Source organism: Sinohyriopsis cumingii, chromosome 6 (genome assembly GCF_028554795.1).
Source record: "Sinohyriopsis cumingii isolate HCF-2022 chromosome 6, ASM2855479v2, whole genome shotgun sequence".
Taxonomy (NCBI): domain Eukaryota; kingdom Metazoa; phylum Mollusca; class Bivalvia; order Unionida; family Unionidae; genus Sinohyriopsis; species Sinohyriopsis cumingii.
In genome coordinates, this window is record NC_142966.1 from 104,920,806 (window position 1) to 104,933,074 (window position 12,269).

Below are 12,269 nucleotides of genomic sequence, written 5' to 3' on the forward strand. Positions count from 1 at the left end.
GAGGGTGATGCGTGGGGGTAAAGGTTATGGTGACTCGGACACTTTAGAACACTTTTAGTTGTTTTTCAGACCTTCTCTCCAATGACAGTTTCTCATAACTGCTTGGCTCAGCATCTTGTTGCTGTTTGTTTATTGTATTTCCATTTCAGATCTGTGTTATTTCTTGGAATTCTTGAATGTTCATTTTGTTTTATATCCATCCCACTGATGGCTTTATTGGCCTTGTCCTGGTCATTGTAAGTTTTGTATTCAGTTTCCTGTTTTTTTTAAAAAGCCAGTCTCTAAGTGTGTTAAGTGGCATACCGTGTTCTATACCTTCCTAGAAACATAATTTACTGGTGCTGTCTGGGTTTGTGCATATGGCAAATAAGCATGCAGTTTTTCCTCATTTGGATGAATGAGTCTAGCAGCCTGAATATGATGGTTGTTACAAATAGTGTCTTTGTTACCTTCTCTAGTACAAAACACAAGAGGGTAAAGATGATTGTACTCAAATTCCAGTAGTTTGATTTTCCACTAACTTTCCCTAACTCTTTTTATATTTGAACAATTATTTTGATAACCAAGTGCATTCCAAACATATTCAATTTGCTACAACTTTACAATAGTGGTACAGTGTATAGGGTAGATGCCTTGAAATAGACTAGTAAAATTAAGCTCTGTTATAACAAACCTACCGGTACCTGCCTGGTACTGTTATACAATATTTTCAATTATAACAGTTACAACAGCTAAAACATGAGCCAAATTGACAGCACTTGCAAATAGCACACTTTACTATGCTATTAGTTACATTGCATGGTAAGTGATAGAAATTGCACTGAATACATTTTTCTTGATATCAGTGGTCAGAGGATCATGTTGATACAAGTAATCTGTGTAGGGAAAAGGCAGATTGTGACAAAAGACTGATGTGAGATTTACTTTTCTAAACATTGCTGCATGCATGAGTAGACAATTCCTAAATACTGGATAATCCGCTCAGATGTAGACATATTAAAGTTACAGATTAAGTGTTAACTGTTTTGTTAGAGAAGATAAATATTCTGTTTCAGTTAGATAGGGTTGAATGCGAAGTTTGGAAGCCCCTGTGTAAAGTTACTACCTATGCTACTACCATGCAGTCGTGCTAAATTCCAGCTTTTGATACATGGTGTGCTCTGACCTCACAGCTGGACATAATTGTCCAAATGTGGTCAGAGGAAACTCAGACTAAAACCCCAATGGTGCCATTGCTGAATGTCCTGGCAGAACCATTTTCATCTAGGACCATGGAAAAAGTGTCAGGACTCTCAACAGAATTTTCAGGATGAGGAGTCCTGGATTCTTGACTCATGGAATACATGAGTTTATTGTTAATGTCTTGGATGAATTCAGTAGTGACCAAGATCCATGCATATTAATGAGAAAATCTTGTATTTGAGTGGTTGAGTTCTTACCAATCTGTAGGCTATATTTCTGATCTGAATTGATCAAAATTGGAATATATAATAGTATCATTATGATCTCAGACAATATCATAATGACTGAGATCTACATATACTAATGAGGTTTTCATGTATTTGGGAGATATTTTTCTGATCTGATATTGATCAAAATTTGAAATATAAATTTATATCATTAAGATCTTGGATAGGTTCAGTAATGAGCAATAGCCATGCATAATAATGAGATAATCTTAAATTTGAGCTTGTTGACACTCATGAGGCCATATTTCTGAACTGATTTTGATCAAACTTGGAATATTTACTTACATCATAAGATCTCGTATGGTGGGGCCCAACGTGGTTGAGTGGTCTAATGTGCTTGCCTTCATTGATCACTGCCATCTCCCCTCTGCGTGTATTTGTGTTGCTGGCTTAGCAAAGAGGGGTACCGAATATAGCCTATAATATGCTGACAGTGGCATTATTACACACAAGCCACCACCATCAGATCTCAAACCATGTTATGTACAAAACCACGTCATAGTGAGAACACAGTCTCTTGTTTGACATTGAAGAGTCCCTTGTCACTAATTTTTAGAAGCTTCGGATACTAGTGGTTGCAGGGAGCCATATATCAGGCAACAAGCTTTATTCTCTGTACATGTATACGTGGGTGAGGCATGTGCAACCTATGACCATGGGCTGCATAGTGCTAAAAAAATTTGATAGCCTGTTGTCCAGGGCCCCTCTAATTTTAGATCAGACTCATCCTGTATTTGAAGTGAGGTGCCCATTGGGCTTGTCAAAATAAAATCAGTTTGCCAGAGGAAACTTTGACGACACTGATGAAATGTGTAAATATTTTTCACAGTGTTGAGATACCTGACAAGTCACAGTCTAAATCACAGAGGCTCATATCGTTGCTTACAATTTAACTGTCAGTCATATATTTAGTATATTATTTGATACTATATATGTGACAATTAAATTTTAAGCAGTGATATGAGCCCCTGTGATCTAAATTGGATCACCACTGTGACTATGTGAAATTGAGATATGATTTTAATCAAATTCAAGCATGGTGTGTCATGCTGAAAATACGTTTTCAATAATGTTAAAAAAATTTAAAAATAAATAAATTAAAAAACGACCACTTTCAATATATGCCCATTACATGTAGCATGTATAATGATAAACCGTCATGATTGGAGCTGATGTAAAACTATCACCATGGCAGCTTAAATAGCAGCAATTAAAGGCAAAGAGGACATGGATAAAGCACCATTTCACATATTAAATGGCTGGCAATAGTTAGTGAGATATGTTTGAAGGCTGCAGTGGGTGAGCCCATTGTGCTAATTTGCATAGGTAGGAAGGGGAACAACCCAAAAAGAAATGCAAGGTGTGTGTACAATACAACAGTTATTACATAATATAGAATGTTTAAGCCATATGTATTATATTTTTGACAAGTTTGTGAACAGCGGCAACATTCCTTTGAAGTCCGATTTTACTGTATATATAGAATGCAAAGCATGGTCATTCTCTTGGTTGATGGAGTTTTACTGTGTGAATTACACCAGCAAAAAAAAGGGGGAAAAAGATGAGGGGGACGGTGGGAGCTATTAATTCTTTGCAAATACTGCAAATAACACGTCAGCATTCTTAAACACGGTTCTGACCAGGATTCATTCTGAGAAACCAGCAGAGAAATCTGAACACCAGGACCATCCAGTCACTAGTGAGTATAGTGATGAACACTAATGACATTTGCATTACCTTGAAACCCATTTGAACCCTCTTGAATTTATGTTCGAACTGTAACTATTTCATTGTTGTGTGACAATATTGAAAACATGGAAATTTTGGGCATGTGGAAATTGGAGTCGGGGCTTGTGAAATTTCAGTCATGTCTTGTGAGTTTATTTAAGTAATCAGCCTGGGGCCTGTGCCCAAATTTTTTTTTCTTTGAACACCGCTGCATGTAGCCCATTTCCTGGTTTTATCAAGTGGCACTTTCAAAATTGCTATTTGTTCTGAGCCCCTGATGATTTTGCACATGCTTGATGTACATTGTAGTTAGACTGTACATTGTTACACAACAATAGACCTGTATTTGCAGAATTGGCAAGTACAGAGTCACTCAAGGCAAAGTTCATTTCTAGTGAGACTCTCTCTAATTACAGATAAATTATGGGACAGACACTGTCAGAGCCAGTGACAACCAAGGAGACTGCCAAATGCCAGAACCACCTTGTCAAAGTTGGATCTTCATGCATGCAGGGATGGAGAATAAGTATCCTTTACAGCAGCTATTCAGGTTAAGTGAGAAAGGAGCACAAGCTTTGAAAAATTGAACGGAAACAAGGAAGGCATGTTAATCAATTCCAATCTGTTTTAAACATAAGAAAATATATCTAATTATCCTTGCAGTGTCAGATTTTTTTAAAAGGGTCAAAGATTTTGTGGTACTATCAATCAGTCTGTCCATACCTTTGGATTTACAGAGAACTAAATTTGTAATTTTATCAGATTTGTATTTTATTTGCATGTTGTTTTTGCATTCCATTGATTTGTGAATTTAATGTACAGTATTACCCACTTATGTCGATAAGCCGTCTATGTTGACAAAAATACTTAGTCCTATGGTATATTATTAATGTGTTATGCTTATGTCGACTTAGAGATAAAAATAACTGTACATGTTGACAGAAACCCTCGTTCCCGATTTGAAAAAATTATTTGTTTTTAATCATTTATCTCAACAATCCAGCAGCTATTTGATGTTTCACCCAGGCTTTAATTATGCTGTCACAGAGGGTATATGTTTGGTCTTCTGAGTTTGTTTTTGTGGTGACTTCAATACCTAGCATGTACAACCATCATAAAAACAAGCCACTTGATTATTTTTTTAAAACAACACACCCTTCATAAATGAAGTGGGTACCAAATTTGTATAAAGGCAGTGCAATCTGATTGATTGTTGCATTTTTGAAGGTTATTGGAGATTGGAACAAATAAATTGTGTCCTGCAAGTTTTGTTTCTTGCTGGAAAATAACTTTATGCTTATGATGGCTAACAGTGGTGTCTTAAAACACAAATTAAATTTACACTTCTTGAAACTAAATATCTGGCTATGAAGGAAATTGATGGTGTGGCATCTCGCAAAAATGTGTGAAAATTTTTCTGTGAAAAACAACATTTAATTTAATGTACTGAATATGCTATAGATAATCTCATATACATGCATTACTCTGTTCTGGAATTGTTAGTGTTTTACACAAGTACAAGTTTTATGCTTAATTAATTCAAAACTTGGTGACATTTTATTATTATTATTTCCCTTTGAGTTACCTCTTTCCCTTGGCAGCCTGATTAAGTTTACCTTTGTTGTCTCAGCCAGCCCCAAATCTAAGCCAGTTTATATACAAGCAGCCACGTGCTGCTGGCATGTTGGTTGACAGTGGATTGTACGCAAAATGTAAGTTGTCAATATACAAGTGTTTTTCAGATTGGTTTTGTCTTTTGCCTTCATTTAATTAAATATTTAATGGTTTATTTTCACAAAGTGTTAGGTACTGGTGAAAAATTACCCCTTACCAACTTCCTTCACAGCGTGAGTAAAACATTAGGATAAAACTAAAATTGGTATAAATTAAGGAAATCACTTTACATTTATTTCAACTTTTGTTTTATTTTTATCATAAATAGCACCTTAATACCTTATGTTGATAAATAGCACCTTAATACCATATGCTGATAATTAAAGTTCTTAGAATATATATGTAAATAATACATGTAGATATGTTGATTAGTGTAAAGACTCTATAGTCCTAAACTAAGTAATAGAAGCAGAACCAACAAGTTTATTTTTAAAAAAACAAAATTCCTTCCATTTATGAAGTGCTAATTTTGAGGAACTTACTGTATTATGAATTAAATCTCAAATAATCATAATTGTTCTGTCATAAGTCCATACGTTTAGAGTGTTTTGATTGAATTCCAAGATTGATTGTGCTGATGTACCAATAGTTTTGAATAGGTTGATGTACCAAGTCTTGATGTATCACAGTGATATGATCCAGAATGTTTTGAATGCAGTCACAATAGTCTAAACAATCATCCCTAAATGGAAAAAAATAAATGAGCACTTTGTAATTTCAATGAAAAAATTTTAATAAATGATTTCTCTCAAATTATATCTGAACACAACTGAAAATGATTCCACAGACTGAATATAAGATAGGAATGAATAATTTTGTTTACTTCATTTTTATATACTATATACTAATTTTACTTTACCTAAAACACAATAAAATACCCTGGACGGGGGTCATAAGTTCTTTTCCAGAACATAAGTTTGTACATATGGTTAGTCCTTGAACTTGAAGTAAACACCTTTTTAAAAAAATGACAGAAGTCATGTGACTGTTCTGTTGGCCTAAGTGGTTAGAGCATCTGCCTCGGATGCGAGAGGTCGCTGGTTCGAACCCAGGCTGAATCACACCAAAGACTTATAAAAATAGTACTAACAGCTGCCTCACTTGGCGCTCAGCATTAAGAGGTAAGTGTTAGGACTGGTGGGCCTGGTGTCAGAATATTGTGACTGGGTGGGACACAATGCTACTTGTCTTTGGCATGATGCCCCAGTGCTAGACATCACTGTAAAGTGCCAAACTGCAGACATCATAGGAATATGGCTGAAAAATTGTTAAAGCAATGTTAAAAATCCAAATCAAACACACACATCAGGTAGGCCATGACTACTGTACCCTTAATCCTGGACAAAGGTCAGGCACACAAGATAAATTAAATATTCATAAATTAGAAAAAGTTAGTTTGCTGATATAGTGTGAAGAGGAAAAGCAGACATGGACATGTATGAGGAGAGATAAATGAATAGATAGAAAAGGGTTTGGAAATCTGTAGATTTTCAAGTAAAAGAAAGAAAAAGAGACTAATGTTTTGTTTATGCTCACAAAGGAAGGATTTGTGAACATTTATTTTATCCACTTAACAGTTATCATCTAGTCACCTTGAAATGCTGATATGCATCAAAATAATTGACACTGTTTTTGTCCATTTTATTGTTTGTCAAAGAGTAATATTGTGTTGGTCTTCTGTAATTATCACATAAACAACACATCATAAATAGCTTTTATGGGTAATATGCATTTTCATAGCATCAGCCACACTTTGAACAAAGTCCTTCAGGTCGTTACTCATTATTCATTTCCAAATACATGTGCCAGAGATGTCTTACAGGTTGTATTATTAGCAGTAAACACCTTTTCACCATAAAATTTGTGGCATTCATCAAAACAATATTTGACAGGCTCATTGTTTAAAGTTTGCACCCCAAAAAGGTCCCAGAGAATCTGAAAGTCGGCAAATCTCAGATACATGCAGATATTACAAATAAAATGTAGCTGATGAGTTAAAATATAAATATTTATTCCTTATTTGTCAAAACTTGTTTTAAATAGTAAATATTCACATCTCTGTGAGAAAATGTGAGTCTGACCTTGACATTGGCTACAGGATGGAAATGTTATACATTAGATGAAAAAAGTGTGATAGTTATGTAGAAGAAGAACATACTACATATAAACACTAAATAAAAGTTAAGTGCTATTATATGTACAGTTGCAAGACCAGAGTGTATAGAGCTTGCAGAAAATAAAGCATTGGGAACTGAACACAGCCCCTTGTTGGTAAAATAGTTCTTTTACTGACTTTTAAATTGTTGTTGTGGGTTTAACGCCATTTTTTCAGCACATGATAGGCTGTACATGGTGGCCATATACTTGGGGAGAAAGAACTGAGGAAAATCATGGTAAGAACCACTGACCCAAGGGGAACTGCTGACAAGCTTTCTCACATACCCACATTGGCCAAGACTCGATCCCATGCGGACAGAAATGAGATAGCAGTGATCAGTAAAGTTGAGCACTTTAGACCAATTGGCCACCTGGGGCCCCCGACTTTAAATTCAATTTTTTGTAATTTGTATCCTTCTCTTAATGTTTTGAGACTTGCCCATAGTCAGTTGCCTTGCAAACTTGAGCTTGCCCAAATGGAGTTTGAACTTTTCCCGGGTGTCAGGCAAGTGGATTTGTAAAGCCTTGTACAGAGCTGGATCAATGTTATAAAAGTCAGCTTGCCCTGGAGCAGGCAGGTTGTAAAACTGAATTTGCCTTTTTGAGATTTTCCAAAAACATGACAACCTCATATCACCAAAAAACAAAAGTTAAAAAATGTGGCTAAATAACATATGGGATGTACTCTTGCAATTGTGTTATTGTTACATGTATTTTATAGACAAGCATTTATTTTGCACATTAAAACTATGAGCCAATAATTTAAGTATCGATAATTCTGTATTTTGTAATATGTGTAGATGATGTGTGTTGATGAAGAAAAAAATGAGGGTTTGAATGATGGCTGGAGAAATGTGTGCATGTATATAAGGTAAAGATAGGTATGTAGGTGGTAGGGTAGATAATTTTTGCAAGTCATGCACATGTGAAATGTGCATGTATAGTGTAATTTCTCATCTTTTCCATATGATAGAATTGTCATATTATCATACATAAACCTAAAACCACTTTTAAGTTCATTTGATCGTTCATATGGATCCAGTACGAAAACAGATTAAATGTTGTTGGTGTTCGGTTTAGTGCCATTTTTCAGCACACGATAGGCTATACATGGCGGCCAGTATTAATGATGGACGAAGAACCTGGGAAAACCCCGGAAAGAACAACCAACCCACGAGAAGCTACTGGCAAGCTTTCTCACATACCCACATTGGCCAAATCCAAGACTCGAACCCACGCAGACAGAGGTGAGATGGCAGTGATCCGTAACGGAGAGCACTTTAGACCACTTGGCCACTCGGGGCCCCCAGATTAAATGCATTACTGGACTGTTACAATACCAGTAAACAGTAGATGATAAGGATGTTTTGGTACCTCATTGATGCCATTAGAGAAAATCACGTATCTAGTCATTAGAGATGGTTGCTTTTTATTTCCAAACACATATGCAAGAGAAATCTTTTGTCATTAAGTTATCACATCTATTACTTAGTCACCTCAGTATCAACAATATACATCAGAACAATCTTTGACAAATCACCTTTTGAGAGTTGTCAAGCTCAGTACATTATTTCACTGGATCCGAGAGTTGACCAGGCACCTATAAATCTTGATTGGGCTTTGCCCACATTGAAGCCCTCAGGTTTGTCCTTCCCATAAAATGTTGTCTGCTTTACAGAAAGAAACAGGAATGCACTAGTACAATTCAGCTTGTTCATTTTGTGTTTTTTAGAGGCTGTGCATAATTATACTGAATGCTGCAAACTTCATGTACAAAGTAAATTACATGAATGGGGCACAGTACTCTTTATTTTTATTGTATTGTAATAGTACTTCTGCATGAAAGATAATAAGTCATCCCTTGCTTATGCTGTCATGGTAATATATCGCTGGTTAAATCTCTGAGCACTGTTGCAGTAATGCATTATCTGCCACTGTTCGTTTATTATCTCAGTTTTAGAACCTTCTTACTAATAGGAGGAAGGAATTATGTAGGATCATGTGGCTTGGACATGTGAAATCTATGTTTTTCACCCAGAAGGTGCTGAGATAAATGTACGAGTCCACTGAGTTAAATGAGTTGGTAGCTGTTGGTCCTGTTGATGTACAGAGTGAGTATTCTTTAAACTGTGATACATCCATGATACTCTGACACAAACTAATTACAAAACATGAAACTTCTGTTTTTACTGATTGATATAAAAGAGACCAATTCCTCTCTGATTTCATTTTTTGTTCCTTTTTGACTGAGAAACACGGAGAAATTTGCCGCATTCAGAAAACTAAACTACAGAGTGCTGGTTTACATCAGGCCTGGAAGAAGCCTTGCCTTTATTGAAATCAAATCAAATCAGAATTTTTAGAAGACTACGTAACACAGTATTTTTCTGAAGTACACTATTCTGAGAGACAAGTAAACACAGTAAATTAGTATATTTAAAGCATTATTCTCTTTTGTTATTTAAAGTATAGCAGTTTCAGCATTGTGTGAAATGAATAGTAAAAATTATGGCCTTGTCAGACAAGTTAATTTGGAGTAAGGGCAAGCAACGTTTTCATGGCCATGGGCCTGCCCCTTAAGATAAAAACATGTGAGCTCTGTTCAAAATGATCAGGGATGGGTCTCTTCACCCACTGATTTAAAGCTGGCAAATTCTGTGTAGCCACAGTTTAAGTGTAACTGATAACAAACTTGTGGCTGTTAGATATCCAGGTATGTCTGAAGGAACTTTATATTCATGTTGTGAAAATCACAGGTGTAGAATTGGTAACAGTTTGTGAACATCAAGTCTAGTGATTCCACAAGTAAGTTTACACCCCCTGTGAAGTCTCAGATAAATGCTCACAAATCTTTGCATCTTTTCTTGTTATTTATTCTAGTGAATATGGGGAAATATATACCTACTCGTTTGTTTTCTCTTTGTTGGTCAGAGACTAGAAAAGCTTATGGGATGTTCTGTACTCCATCATTTATATGTCCATTAGCACAAGTTTGTTATTCTTACTTCTCCTAAGCTACTTTGAGGATTGCCAATGAAATGTCAAATTGAAGTGAGATATTTAACCAGAAGACTTCCTGTGATGTCTGGCTGGTTCGAAATGAAAATGGTGTTGATCTGATTGTCCAGTATGGTCATCACAGTGACCAGCCTGGAAATATTATTTCTACTTTTCCTTAAAGGATGATTACATTCATATGAAATTTTCACCAAAATGATATCTATTTGGTCCTTAATCAGATTGGTACCAATCTTGCATGTCCATATTTTTGTCACAATGGCAAACTTGAAAATCTTGTTCTTTCTCCAGTATATCAGAGATGGATTCAGAAATGGGTCTCATCTTAAATCCTTGAAAGTTCTTTTCAGTAAGCAGAAAGCCAGTGCCTTCAAGGGAATCTTATTTTATTGCTTTTAGCAATAAATTAACAATGACAAATATACAGTAAATGCATCTATTGACCCACAAAGATTACAAAGATGTCAATTAAATGTCATGGCCCAAGACCTGGGACTAACAGCTAGTTATATTATTTCCCTACCAAGTCCTTGAAGATGTCCCTACCATGTCCTTGAAGATTTCCCTACAAATTCTGAAGATGTCCCTACCAAGTCCCTCAAGATGTCCCTACCAAGTCCTTGAAGATCTCCCTACCATGTCCTTGAAGATTTTCCTATGTAACAAGATAACCGGGTTGGATTTTGGATTTATGACATAATACTTCTGATGGTGATACAGATACAATGTTTAATGATGATTGACTTGAATGAAAAAAGAATTATGAGTGATATGTGTGTGTATAAGATCCAAATATTGGATAAGTTAACATAACCCGCACGAACCTAATAATGTAACATAAATGTGAATACAAATAAATGACCTTACACAGTACAAAGACAAAGGGTATTGATTCACAGTAATTTCACATGATGAGAAGAATGTTGTTTTACTCGAATAGTAAAAATGAATCACGGTAATTTCACATGATGAAAAGAATGATGTGTTTTAATTAAATAGTAAAAATGATGTACTTTACTCATATAGTAAAATGATGTATTCACTCAGATAGTGAAAAATTAGGTACTTTACTCAAATAGTAAAATGATAAAATGATGGGACAGATATCATAGAAAATATCTTTACAGTCGCAAAACACTGGGTGTAACAAACCCCAAAATTAGCCTACAATTACATGTATGGAGTTATACAGAACACTCTGTCACTAGCATATGTGGCTACTAGTCACACCGGTCAATCAAGCAGTCAGCATTACAGGTAGTCACCGACCATCATTCAATTCCTTGGTCACTCAAGCAATCGGCGCCCATCAATCAGTCAGGAACACCTGATCACCAGCTATTCAACCAGCAACACACTGTTCAATCAGCTGCACGGCCACCATTCAACCAGCTCCAGCGTCAACTCCACAGCCACTATGGCCAGCACCACAGCCATCATGGTCAACTTCTATGGTCAGTTCTACAGCTGGTACCTCGTCAACCCTGACCATTATGGTTAGCTCCACAGCTGCCACGGTCAGCTCTGATCACCATAGTCAATTCGGATCAGCTGAAAATAAATTTAACACCATGTATTAAGAATGACACGGATATATACAATAACACGTAATGATGTTATATACTGTAAACTATACAAATTACATTATCGGTACAACATTACAAAGCAATAAACAGGTTCAGAAGTGAACCTACCTGTGTCTGATAAGAATGCTATGGTACTAAAAGTTTCTTAATAAAATACAACTTTATTGCTAATAAGATCGCTTGTTAAGTCAAATGCAAGAATATAAAATATTTGCATTATACTATGCAAGAAAAAGCTACATAGAATATATACAAAAATAAATGTGGAAGTACAATAGCTATAACATATAATATACAATAACTCACATACCTCTACAGCTGAAGATTTGTAAAGCCATGTATATAATAATTTGCAATTGAAGATCCATTGTGCTCACTATTTGCAAATGTAATACTAGTACACAGGTGCCATCTCTCTCTTGTCTTGCACACAGATCTATTAAGTTGAAAAGACCTGATAGTTGGAAGTGCTCTCTACATGTCACAAATGCAGCAACTGCTATGAAGAGATGGTAAACCTCTTTTTCTGCAAAATTATGAAAAATAAAAACAATGAAAGACTGATTTCTTCTAAAGTTGTGGGCCTAAATTGCTCATATTTTACAGGTGTGATAAATAAAAGAGGCTCTATTGATTG

General features: G+C 35.6%; 1 protein-coding gene across 1 annotated transcript in view; it reads left to right on the top strand.

Annotated features, from left to right (window-relative positions):
• Window positions 1-12,269, top strand: part of LOC149797627 (putative protein phosphatase 2C T23F11.1) — a 76,834-nt gene that overhangs the window by 4,992 nt on the left and 59,573 nt on the right. The window contains exon 2 of the mRNA XM_089962523.1: window positions 3,614-3,723. Coding sequence (XP_089818649.1) covers window positions 3,621-3,723 — 103 coding nt within the window. The 5' untranslated portion in view covers window positions 3,614-3,620. The remainder of the gene's footprint in view (window positions 1-3,613; window positions 3,724-12,269) is intronic.